We start from the raw sequence: 13411 nt of genomic DNA, 5'->3' as shown, positions 1-13411 counted from the left end.
GATTTTTTTTTTGCTGGTGACTATAACATTTGCTTTCTCTGAGAAATGTTCCAGATGAGATCTGCAAACAAGTGAAGACCAAAATGTCTCATCACTCTTGTGGCAGATGTACGACACTCTGGTGCTTCTGGTCCAAGCTGGTCCCTTGGAAACCAAACAGTCCCTACAGTCCTGTAGTGTTGGCAGGAGGCTTAGCTAGCTCACTCCCATGAAATGCCAGATTTCAGGGAAGGGCTGGGGGAGAGCTGTGAGATGTGGTACAAATGATCTTTGCAGTAAGTGCAGGAGAAGAGTGTGTAACAGATGGGAAAGGGAGGCAGATAGTCTTAAAAAGCGAAGTAGCTTTGTTTGGGCGGCCTTGAATGGGGGCTGGGGAGACACCAGTATTAGAATTAGATGGGCTTGGACGCTTAGGACCTAGGGGATTGGGGTTTTTGCTTAACCTCTGTGAGCCTCAGTTTTCTCATCTGAAAATTGTGGATAGTAGAATCATCATGCAGGGTTGTTGTAAAAATGAGATGAGGGACTTCCCTGGTGGCGCAGTGGTTAAGAACCCGCTGGCCAATGCAGGGAACACGGGTTTGAGCCCTGGTCCGGGAAGATCCCACATGCCGTGGAGCAACTAAGCCTGTGCGCCACAACTACTGAGCCTGCGCTCTAGAGCCCGTGCTCCTAGAGCCCATGCTCCGCAACAAGAGAAGCCACCGTGATGAGAAGCCCGTGCACTTCAACGAAGAGTAGCCCCAGCTCACCACAACTAGAGAAAGCCTGTGTGCAGCAACGAAGACCCAATGCAGCCAATAAATAAATAAATAAATTTATATAAACAAATAAAAATGAGATGAGATGCTAGTTAGTATTGCTCTCTGCCTCTTTTCTCCCCTTCTTCCAATAATGGAGGTTGACCCTGCGGGGCATTCAAAGAGGGAGAACTGGTAATCCTGGCTCTTAAAGGAGCTGATCGCTATGGTGGGATGTAATTGACCTTAGCATGTGGTGGACAACAGCCAGGATGTGAGAAAGGTCTAGATGCAGGGCAGCGGGTGCTCAGGGCAGGGGATGGACCTTCCCTTCCCGCTGGTGCAGAGGAAGAGTAGGGTGGGCCAGAAGACCTTGAGGCCTAGGGTGGGTGCTAAGAATTTTGACATTTGGGAGCTGAAAATAAAAATGGGGAGAGAGTTTTTGAGCAAACGGTATTTAGGTTTGATTGCAATGTAAGGTATGTTGGGGGTGAGGTGGGCTGGGAAAGAGAAGGGGACCAATAGGCTTTCAAACTTTAAATATATTAGGGGAAATTTTGGAGACCCTAGCGTCCTGAGATAAGGGATATGGACTTTATTTGAGGTTCAAAAAATCCCAGCCAAGAAGAAAAAAGCAGGAAAGGAGATTCCCCCAACCCCTTCCTTCTTTTCTTCCCCCAGCTTTGGGAGTTAATATCTTGGTGCCTATGGGTTAGGTCCTCGACAGAAGATGCCTGTAAGATCCTCAGCGCTGGGTCTTCCCTGGATGAAGAGGCTAGACTGTGGGGAAGGGAGTGTGGACAGCATCGTTCTTTCCTCCATCACTTTCTCCTTTATGATGATGCAAAGCCATCCCCCCGGGTGCTGAAGGTAGTTTCTCTTGTGCCCCATCCTGTGCCCCATCCTGACCTGTGTTGTTGATCAGATCTTGCGTTCCAGAAGCCTGGGCCAGATTCCCAGTGGAAATCCAGTGCTGATATTTAATTTAAAAGCCAAAATACTACTTGGTAAAGTTTCCTAAGTTATATTTCAGCTCTTCTTTAGACCAAAGCCCCTTCCAGTGAGGATGGGGGTTCTGAGAGTTTAAAATATCTCTCTGATAACTTTCTTTACAGTGGGGGCATGTAAACAGTGGGACACCATTCTTCCTGGATGGAACAGTGTCAGATGGAAGTCCAAAGGTCCTGTTACAGATAGGGAAAGCAAGGGTCAAATAAGGGAACAGACTCATTTATTCATCAAATGTTTATTAAGTGCATTCAGTGTGAACGTTGGGGGTTGGGAGACGAAAGAGGCTCACAGTAGTGTGATCTTTCAAATACCTGAATCAGATTGTGTCACTGCTCTGCTTAAGACCCATTAACAGCCTCCTACTTTACTTCAAATAACCTCCTTAACGTGGTTGGTAATGTCCTGTATGATCTGTCCCCAGCGTACGGCTCTGCACTTATGCTTCTTGCCCCTCTTGTCTACTCAGTTCTTCTAACAGGTTCACACATGACAAGCTTTTCCTGGCCTCAGGCCCTCCTCACAGGCAGTTCTTTCTTATTGAAACCCCCTTTCCTCACTCTTCCTACAACTGGCTACTTCTTATTTCTCAGGTTCTAGTTAACAATGTTACATCCTTAAAAGGCTTTCCATGACCAGTCTAGCTACTATCCATGTCTTTATTTTTTCTTAAATTTTATTGACATATAGTTGATTTACAGTGTTAATTTCTGCTGTACAGCAAAGTGACTCAGTTATATATATGTGTGTTGTGTGTGTGTGTGTATTCTTTTTCATATTCTTTTCCATTACGGTTTATCACAGGATATTGACTATAGTTCCCTCTGCTATACAGTAGGACCTTGTTTTTTTAATCCATTCTGTATATAATAGTTTGCATCTGCCAATCCCAAACTCCCAATCTTTCCCTCCCCCACCCCCACCCCCCTTGGCAACAAGTCTGTGAGTCTGTTTCATAGATATGTTCATTTGTGTTGTATTTTAGATTCCACATATAAGTGATATCATATGGTATTTGTCTTTCTCTTTGACTTACTTCGCTTAGTATGATAACCTCTAGGTCCATCCATATTGCTGCAAATGGCGTTATTTCATTCTTTTTTATGGCCGAGTAATATTCCATTGTGTGTGTGTGTGTGTGTGTGTGTGTGTGTGTTTGTGTGTGTATATATATATACCACATCTTCTTTATCCATTCATCTATCAATGGACATTTAGGTTGTTTCATGTCTTGGCTATTGTAAATAGTGCTGCTATTAACATAGGGGTGCATGTATCTTTTTGAATTATCATTTTGTCTCATTACATGTCCAGGAGTGGAATTGCTGGATCATATGGCAGCTCTATTTTTAGTTTTTTGAGGAATCTCCATACTGTTCTCCATAGTGGCTGTATCAATTTACATTCCCACCAACAGTGCAAGAGGGTTCCCTTTTCTCCACACCCTCTCCAGCATTTATTATTTGTAGACTTTTTAATGATGACTTTTTAATGATGGGCATTCTGACTGGTGTGAGGTGGTACCTCATTGTAGTTTTGACTTGCATTTCTCTAATTATTAGCGACGATGAGCATCTTTTCATGTTCCTGCTGCCCATCTGTATGTCTAATTTGGAGAAATGTCTATTTAGGTCTTCTGCCCATTTTTCTATTGGGTTGTTTGTTTTTTTGTTATTGAATTGTATGAGCTGTTTGTATATTTTGGAAATTAAGCCCTTATCGGTCACATCATTTGCAAATATTTTCTCCCGGCTTGTGGGTTGTCTTTTCATTCTGTTTATGGTTTCCTTTGCTGTGTAAAAGCTTGTAAAATTGATTTAGTCCCATTTGTTTATTTTTGCTTTTATTTCTATTGCCTTTGGAGTCAGACCTAAGAAAACATTGGTATGATTTATGTCAGAGAATGTTTTGCCTATGTTCTCTTCTAGGAGTTTTATGGTGTCTTGTCCTATATTTAAGTCTTTAAGCCTTTTTTTTTTTTTTTTAAGCCATTTTGACTTTATTTTTGGCATGGTGTGAGTGTGTGTTCTAACTGCATTGATTTACATGTGGCTGTCCAATACCACTTGCTTAAGAGACTGTCTTTTCCCCATTGTATATTCTTGCCCCTTTTGTTGAAGATTAATGGTCATTGGTGTGTAGGTTTATTTCTGGGCCTGTATTCTGTTCCATTGATCCGTTTGTCTGTTTTTGTGCCAAAACCATGCTGTTTTGATTACTGTAGCTTTGTAGTATTGTCTGAAGTCTGGGAGGGTTATGTGCCCTGCTTTGTTTTTTTTTCCTCAGGATTGCTCTGGCAATTCTGGGTCTTTTATGGTTCCATATGAATTTTAGGATTATTTGTTCTAGTTCTATAAAAAATGTCATGGGTAATTTGATAGGGATTGCATTAAATCTGTAGATTGCTTTGGGTAGGGTAGTATGGCCATTTCAACACTATTAATTCTTCCAATCCAAGAGCATGGGATATCTTTACATTTCTTTGAATCATCTTCAGTTTCCCTTAATGTTTTGTAGTTCTCAGCATGTAAGTCTTTCACTTCCTTGGTGAGGTTTATTCCTAAATTTTTTTGATGAGAACACCCATCCCTCTCCAGAAAATGGGCATAGAGGGAACCTACCTCAACATAATAAAGGCCGTATATGACAAACCCACAGCAAGCATCGTACTCAATGGTGAAAAACTGAAAGCATTTCCAGTAAGATCAGGAAAAAGACAAGGATGTCCACTCTCGCCACTCTTATTCAACATAGTTTTGGAAGTCCTAGCCACAGCAATCAGGGAAGAAAAAGAAATAAAAGGAATACAAATTGGAAAAGAAGAAGTAAAACTGTCACTGTTTGCAGATGACATGATACTATACATAGAAAATCCTAAAGATGCCACCAGAAAACTGCTAGAACTAATCAATTAATTTGGTAAGGTTGCAGGATACAAAATTAATGCACAGAAGTCTCTGGCACTCCTATACACCAACAATGAAAAATCAGAAAGACAAATTAAGGAAACACTCCCATTTACCATTGCAACAAAAAGAATAAAATACCTAGGAATAAACCTCCCTAAGGAGGCAAAAGACTTGTACTCAGAAAACTATAAAACACTGATGAAGGAAATCAAAGATGACATAAACAGATGGAGAAATATACTATGTTCTTGGATTGGAAGAATCAGTATTGTGAAAATGACTATACTACCCAAAGCAATTTACAGATTCAGTGCAATCCCTATCAAACTGCCAATGGCATTCTTCACAGAATTAGAACAAAAAATTTTACAATTTGTATGGAAACACAAAAGACCCCGAATAGCCAAGCAATCCTGAGAAAGAAAAATGGAGTTGGAGGAATCAGGCTCCCTGACTTCAAACTATACTACAAAGCTACAGTAATCAAGACAGTACGGTAGTGGCACAAAAACAGAAATATAGATCAGTGGTACAGGATAGAATGCCCAGAGATAAACGTACACACATATGGTCACCTAATTTACGACAAAGGAGGCAAGAACATACATTAGAGAAAAGACAGCCTCTTCAATAAGTGGTGCTGGGAAAACTGGACAGCTACATCATGTAAAAGAATGAAATTAGAACACTACCTAACACCATATACAAAAATAAACTCCAAATGGATTAAAGACCTAAATGTAAGACCAGACACTATAAAACTCTTAGAGGAAAATATAGGAAAAACACTCTTTGACATAAACCACAGCAAGACCTTTTTTGACCCACCTCCTAAAGTAATGAAAATAAAACCAAAAATAAATAAATGGGCTTAATTAAACTTAAAAGCTTTTGCACAGCAAAGGAAACCGTAAACAAGACAAAAAGACAACCCTCAGAATGGGAGAAAATATTTGCAAATGAAACAACAAAGGATTAATCTCCAAAATATACAAACAGCTCATGGAGTTCAGTATCAAAAAAAACAAACAATCCAACTTAAAAATGGGCAGAAGACCTAAATAGACTTTTCACCAAGGAAGACATACAGATGGCCAAGAGGCACATGAAAAGATGCTCCACATCACTAATTATTAGAGAAATGCAGATCAAAACTACAATGAGGTATCACCTCGCACCAGTCAGAATGGCCATTATCAAAAAATCTAGAAACAATAAACGCTGGAAAGGGTGTGGTGAAAAGGGAACCCTCCTGCACTGTTGGTGGGAATGTAAATTGATACAACCACTATGGAGAACAGTATGGAGGTTCCTCAAAAAACTAAAAATAGAACTACCATATGACCCTGCAATCCCACTACTGGGCATATACCCTGAGAAAACCATATTTCAAAAAGAGACATGTACCACAATGTTCATTGCAGCACTATTTACAATAGCCAGGACATGGAAGCAACCTAAATGTCCATTGACAGATGAATGGACAAAGAAGATGTGGCACATATATGCAATGGAATATTACTCAGCCATAAGAAGAAACAAAATTGAGTTATTTGCAGTGAGGTGGACCTAGACCTAGAGTGGACCTAGAGTCTGTCATACAGAGTGAAGTAAGTCAGAAAGAGAAAAACAAATACCATATGCTAACACATATGTATGGAATCTAAAAAAAAAAAAAATGGTACTGATGAACCTACTTGCAAGGTAGGAATAAAGATGTAGACATAGAGAACGGACTTGAGGACACGGGGTGGGAGAGGGAAGCTGGGGCGAAGTGAGAGTAGCATCGACATATATACACTACCGAATGTAAAATAGTTAGCTAGTGGGAAGCAGCAGCATAGCACAGGGAGATCAGCTCGGTGCTTTGCGATGACCTAGAGGGGTGGGATAGGGAGGCTGGGAGGGAGGCTCAAGAGGGAGGGGATATGGGGATATATGTATACATATGGCTGATTCTCTTTGGTGTACAACAGAAACTAACACAGTATTGTGAAGCAATTATACTCCAATAAAGATCTATTTTAAAAAAAGGGATTGTTTGTGTACATTCCCTTTCTGCTATGTCTTTGTTAGTGTAAAGAAATGCAACTGATTTCTGTACATTAATCTTGTATCCTGCTACCTTGCTGAATTCATTTATCAGTTCTAGTAGTTTTTGTGTGGCGTCCTTAGGGTTTTCTATATAATCTGCATATAGTAACAATTTTACCTCTTCCCTTCCAATTTGGGTACCTTTTCTTTTTCTTGTCTGATTGCTGTGGCTAGGACTTCCAATACTATGTTGAGGAGAAGTGGTGAGAGTGGGCATCCTTGTCTTGTTCCAGATTTTAGTGGGAAGGCTTTCATCTTTACACTGTTGAGTATTACATTGGCTGTGGGTTTGTCATAAATAGCTTTTATTACATTGAGATATGTTTCCTCTACCTACTTTTGTGTTTTTATCATAAATGGATGTTGAATTTTATCAAATGCTTTTTCTACATCTATTGAGATGATCATGTCATTTTTACCTTTTCTTTTGTTGATGTGGTATATCACATTGATTGATTTGCGTATGTTGAACCATCCTTGTGACCCTGGGATGAATGCCCATGTCCTTATTGAAGTGCCTAGTATTGAAATTCCTCTGTAGGACTGATCATAACTTAAAATCAGTTATTCATTTATTGTCCAATACCTTCCTGATCCATGGGGCTGTAAGCCCTACCATGCCAGACAATATAACTGTCTTATTTACTGACGTGTGAACCCTGCACCCGACATGTGCTGGACATGGAGAAGGTGCTGAGTACATGTTATGGAATGAATGAATGTGTGCATGAATAAATGTGTGAAGGAAAGTACAGACCCCTCCTTTCCATGTGGTTCCTGGTGATCCCAGCATTGAAGCCATTCCTGATAACATATTATACCACTAACAGTGGTACTCTAACTGAGCAGAACCCAGGGCACTGTGCCCCTGAGGAGACAGTGACTATCTCCGAAATTAGAGAAAGCTGTCCATAAAAAGTTCATTTTGATCTGGTTTTGGAGGATGAGGAGGTTCCCCCCATCCCAAGACTCTGTAGGGCAGAGGATTTCAGGCAAAAGGAGTAAACAGTATGTCAGATTAGATAGATACTTTTTTTGTATAATTATGTCCCATGAAATATCTGGGATATACTTATCCCAGAACATATTTGTTGTTTAACTGAAATTCATATTTTACTGGGCATTTGTATTTTATTTTGTAATTCTACATATATTCTAGTATGGACCAGCAATAGCACAACGTGCTTGGGCTTAGGGAAAGATGAGGGGCACATGAAACTCAGAGTGTCTTGGGGAGCATGGGATGTGAAGCACAAAGGCTCAAGGGCATTACTGTGTGAAAGTACAGTAAGTCACCTACATACAAACCTTCAAGTTGCAAACTTTCAAAGATGCAGACGTGCGTTTGCATGTCCAATCATGTAAGTTAGTTCATGTGTCTGGTGTACATTGTCACGTGTGTGCATCCTCTACAAGTGGTTGTGCTTTTGTGTTCTTTACTGTACAGAACTGCATAGAGTACAGTAGTACAGTATCTTTATTTCAAGCCCAGGATGTCCAGAAGCAAGCGTAAAAGCAGCGGTGATGTAGCTGGTACTACTGTACTTTTCAAGGTACTGTACTGTAAGATTAAAAATGTTTTCTTCATTTTTTTGCATTTATTTTTTATGTATTATTGTGTGAAAAGTATTATAAACCTATTACAGTACAGTACTATATAGCTGATTGTGTTAGTTGGGTACCTAGGCTAACTTTGTTGGACTTAGGAACAAATTGGACTTACAATTGCACTCTGAACTTGTTCGTATTTAGGGGACTTACTGTACCTAAATGTTGGGCCAAGGAGCATGGCTTTCATTCTATGAGCAATGGTTTATAGACAAGAGAATAGCCAGGGATTTCCCTGGTGGTGCAGTGGTTAAGAATCCGCCTGCCAATGCAGGGGACACGGGTTTGAGCCCTAGTCCAGGAAGATCCCACATGCCATGGAGCAGCTAAGCCTGTGTGCCACAACTACTGAGCCTGTGCTCTAGAGCACAGCTTCTGAGCCCGCGTGCCGCAACGACTAAAGCCCATGCTCCCTAGAGCCCACACCACAACTACTGAGCCCGCGTACCTAGAGCCTGTGCTCCTCAACATGAGAAGCCACCACAATGAGAAGCCCAGGCACCACAATGAAGAGTAGCCCCCACTTGCCACAACTAGAGAAAGCCCGCACGCAGCAATGGAGACCCATTGCAGCCACATAAATAAATAAATAAAATTTATTTTTTTTAAAAAAAGAGAGAGAATAGCCAGATCAGATCTCGTCAAACCTCTGAGCACCAACCCCACCTTCTTCCACCACAGAGAAGTTCTCCCAGCTCCACTGGAGCTGGTGATATACATTCCATAGTAGAATAGGAATGTGGCTTGTCTTTGGTCTGACTGTACTATTATTTGTGGGAATTGATCTGAGTTCCAAGTCTGTGTGAGCTGGGTAAGTTGCTTCTCCTCACTGGGTGTTGGCCATCCCATCTCTGAAATGAAAGGCTTGACCAGATGTCTTTAAGGCCCCTCTGAGTTTAAACAACATGGAGGTCTTATTTTGAGACCCTATAACACATCGTAGTACAATATCCAGAGCACAATTTCGAGGCAAAGACTTCAGTGTCCACTCTCAATGACTTGCCTGTGCGATGTCCCCCCTTCTTCCTTAGACAGTATCTTAGGATGGGTTCCCTAGCAGCAGAGCCTGAGGCAGGGATGCTTCTTGTGCAAGTGACTTATTGAAGGAGTGTATTTAAGGAAAAGGAAACTGAGAGAAGTAAAAATAGGGCAAAGGAAAATAAGCTAAGAAAGGATGTTTTGTTTTTAGCTGGAGACCTGATTTTAGCCTGATCTCACGAGGAGCTCTGGAGAGCTATGGTCCCATCATAAAGTAAGGGGCCTGGGCTTATATACTCTCACGTCAGTCACTCATTGGCTATGCAATGCCCCTGTAGGGGGCACAGCCTGGGAATCACCTCTCAGTCCACTGTGGTCATTTGGCTCCCATCAGTCAAGGGCAATTCACCTGAGAGGGTTGCAGCTGTGAGCCATTAGCAACCAGCATTCACAGCACTTGGGAGATGGGTGCCCCCACCTGGAAAAGAGGATCTAGGCAGAATAACTAAAGGTGTCCACTTCAGGTAGTTAGTTCTCAGAGCACTTAAGAAAAGATGTGTCATTGGAAGTGTGAGTAAATAAGAGCCTAAGCAGACAAGAACAAAGACTCTAACGTATTATGTAAACACTTTCAAGGCATGTCTTTTAGTCGGGGACTCATGTTCTATATCGATGAAATGGGAACAGTGGATCTCATTTTCTCTAAGGAGTCTATCATTGCTCCAGTATTTGCAGGCTCTGGAGTTCAACTGCCTTAGTTCGAACTCTAGCTCTTCCACGAATGTGTCTGTGTTTGCCCAGATGAATGTTCTTTGGATTGTAGTAGTCACTGATTACAAAAACATATTCCATCAGGTTGAGCCTCGTCTGAAAGATGGGGGCCATGATAACAGCACAGACCCTGCGTGGTTAGTATGAAGATGAATGGGAAAATGTATATAAGGTGCTGAACCCGCATCCTCTTCCTCTCCCTAATATCAGTCATGCACACCTTAGTAAGAAATTTAGAACATGTTGTCCTGGGGAATTTCTTAACAAGCTCGATTTTTCTGATTGAGGAATGAAGGCATGTTTTCTTATCACTTAACAATTAATAAGAAAAGAAATTTAAGGAGAGGTATCTGCAGCCAGGCTGGGTATTTAGGAATAGGGTTCAAGGTCTTGCCTGGGCTTATGAAATCTACTACAAGGCAGTCACCATTTTTCTATCCCTTGTGCTTTCTGTGCATCTTCAGATAGTGTCATGGGAGGCTTAAGGAAGTGGGACAGACCTGGACGAACCTTGTTCTCAGCATATTGCCTTAGGAAAACCACACGCAGATGGGCTTGTTCTGATTTGAGGAAACAGAAGGAAAATAATTCATGGTTTCAAAACTTGACATTTTTTATCTTCCCACCAGATCTGTCATGTGTACTATATTTGCTGCACTTCTTGGCCTGACTTTCTCAAGCTCAAGATTCAGGAATTATACTTGACGTTTCCTCCTAATATGGTCACGAGAGACAAAGAGGAAGGGCTGTGTGTGGTGGGGAAAGAAATGTGGGCTTTGGAGATGTCCAGACCAAGGTCCGAATACTGGCTCCAGTGTTGAGTCATCATGGGATCTCGTTCACATCTCCTCTCTCTGAGCCCAACTCCCCCCATCTGTAAAATGGGAATAACCCCTAGTTCCCAGGGATGACACAAGGACCAAGGGGGAGTCAACTCTACACAGTGCTCAGTCAGGCTGCGTGCACGGTAGGTCACCCTGTCTCCTGATGAGAGCTTATTTAAGTAGCTCTCAAGAAGTTGTTCTCATCCCTAAGAGGACTGTTCAAGAGTCTTACAGCTGTCCATGTTAGAGGCAGAATTCCAGCAAACATGCCTCACTCTGAAGGGGGGTACTTACCACTCTCCTATTCGGCCTCCCTCCCGTTAGCTCCCTCTCTCCTCACCAAGCTTGGCAGCTGCACAGCCATGGTCCCTGTGTCTCATGAACTGACCTCCTATGGGGAGAATTCCCAATGTACAAGGTGGAGGTGATCTCGAAAATTGCTCACATAAAGTGAATCTGACCTCTCTTAGCACCGTCAGATCAATAGTTCTAACAGTGATGCAGATGAGGATCCAGGAGGTCTATGGGTGACACAACCTGGAAGGGAGGATGATGTGCCACGTGACAGAAGTGGGAGCCAAAGCAGGGAGGTGGAACCAATTTGGACCCACACCTGTGCATCACTGGGAGGCCTGCGGGAGCCTCCACAGAGGCTGGCAGGTGAGGGAGGCTGAGTTGGGATCAGGACCTGGGGAGCCCATCTAATGGTACAATTGGGTGTCAGGTTGGGGTCCCAGGTAGGAATAAGTCCCGCTGTCCCGGGGGAGACTGGCTACCTCTAAACCAGCATCCACACGCAGGGTAGGCTCAGCACCAGGGGGGTTGGGTCGGCATCAGCATGGCTTCAGGCACACATTGGCATTATTGCCCCATCATGGTCCCTTTACCCTCTGAGCCTGGACCAGCACAGAACCTAGAGTATCGGGGTGCAGGGTATCGTCCTGCCCTCCTGGGGGAGCTGGGGTTGGCAAAGTTCTGTGTTGTCAGAGCCTACTTCTGGGCTCCAGGTTGCCCAGTGGAGCTGGAGGGTTCAACAGAGAAGGCATGAGTGTGGGGGGCCCCCAGTAGTAGTAGGAGGAAGCTCACTCCAGGTGCTCTGGGCTCTGGCCTTGAGGAAATGACCCGCTAAGTGACTCATGGCAGGTGCACCCTGTAGGCTTCACATCCCCACTTCCTGGACCATCTGTATCTCCATCAGAAAGGCTCGGGGTGACTCAGCTGCCGCTACGCCTCTGATCCCCGTCCTCATTCTTCTCCTCTTTTCTGTGTCTCAATTTGTAATTTTATCTCATTTCCTTCGAAACCCCGGCAGGTCCACCCTCAGCTGTACATCGGCATCCTCGCTCACTTTCCCAAAGCCTTCCCAATGGAGAAGAGGAGGCTGGGTTCCCTTCTGTCCCATCATTGTCCCACTCTCCTGTCGCCATCTTCCCTGCATCCGGAAGGGAACGGTCTGGCCTTCATCCTGGTGGCATGAAACACACACACACACGCACACCCCGCGCCCCATTCCCCCACCTCCTCTTCAGCCTTCCCATGTCACACTGCCTGCATCTACCCCCGGGGATGGCGACGGTGACCCAAAACTGTCAGCTCACTCTTTCATGCTCACTTAGAGCGCATTACAGACATATTGTGCAAAGAGCTTCCATTTACAGAAGCGTCAGTGTGCAGTTTTTGGGCTGTGAAGGACAAGTGCACTCCTGTCTTTTACTGACCGGAAAAGGAGGGCTGCACATCTCCCCCAGCCTGAGAGTAGGCTGGGGGCTGAGCCCCAAGAGGTGCAGGCCCCTCCCATGACTGCAGGGGCAGGTGGTAGGGTCCTCCTGCTCAGCACCCTCTGCTGGTCATCCACGCCCCCACGCCCACCCGGCCCCAGGGCGGTCTGATGCTGCAGAGAAGTCTCTATCTCTTGGTCCACATGCCCCCACGATTGTTCTTTCTGAGCCCTTTAGCTCCTTTAAAATTGGAACAAAAGATATCCTCCCACCCTGGGTAGTTCCCCTTGCAACTATGCCCTGCACCCCAACCATGCCATCTGGTTGTCTTTCCTGGGCCCGTGTGGCTCTGCTTGGGTCTCCAGGACTGCCTGCTCAGGGTGTGTGCTCTGAGCATGGCAGGGAGGTAGGGTCACATTACATCAGAATACCAGAAGTGGCCCCATGATTCTCTCCTGTGGGACTCTGCCCCCACCCCCAGCACAGCCCTGCCGTCTATGGCTGAGCACATCCTGTCCCAAGACTGTTCTGCCTTTTCTCGCTCCCCTTCCCTCTGCATCCACCCTCCTCCAGCCACGGTGAGCATCCTGAAGACTTATCGCTGCTCTATGGTGCCATGTCTGTGCCCATGCTGCGCTACTCTCCCTGCTGGGATGCTGTTTCCACCGTCCGTTCCTTGAATAATTCCTGCTCATTTTCAGCACTGACCTCAGGGGTCACCTTTTGGGGAGAGCCTACTCAGGCTCTGCTTCACCTCTGTC

The 13411-nt window shown here is 44.0% G+C and overlaps 2 protein-coding genes across 9 annotated transcripts in view; one reads left to right on the top strand and one right to left on the bottom strand.

Moving 5' to 3' along the window:
* The window catches only part of LOC309649474 (uncharacterized protein), a 130198-nt gene that overhangs the window by 34425 nt on the left and 82362 nt on the right, over nt 1-13411 (bottom strand). For 2 of the 7 annotated variants that reach the window (XR_014257123.1, XM_082439529.1), the window contains one exon: nt 8812-13370. The exons of 2 other annotated variants lie outside the window; for them this stretch is intronic. Coding sequence is in view for 1 of the 5 variants with exons in the window: in XM_082439529.1 (XP_082295655.1) it covers nt 13287-13370 (84 nt within the window). In the remaining 4 variants the exon portion in view is untranslated. Of the gene's footprint in view, nt 1-8811; nt 13371-13411 lie in introns of those variants that run through there. 3 more of the 7 variants (XR_014257122.1, XR_014257124.1, XR_014257121.1) reach the window with 3 other exon arrangements.
* Nucleotides 1-13411, top strand: part of LOC309649477 (uncharacterized protein) — a 664470-nt gene that overhangs the window by 609538 nt on the left and 41521 nt on the right. The window lies entirely within an intron of this gene.

Source organism: Balaenoptera physalus, assembly GCF_965194825.1.
Source record: "Balaenoptera physalus genome assembly, chromosome: 19".
NCBI classification, from domain to species: domain Eukaryota; kingdom Metazoa; phylum Chordata; class Mammalia; order Artiodactyla; family Balaenopteridae; genus Balaenoptera; species Balaenoptera physalus.
Note: the sequence above shows the minus strand (reverse complement) of the source record. Positions and strands in the feature narration are given on the sequence as shown.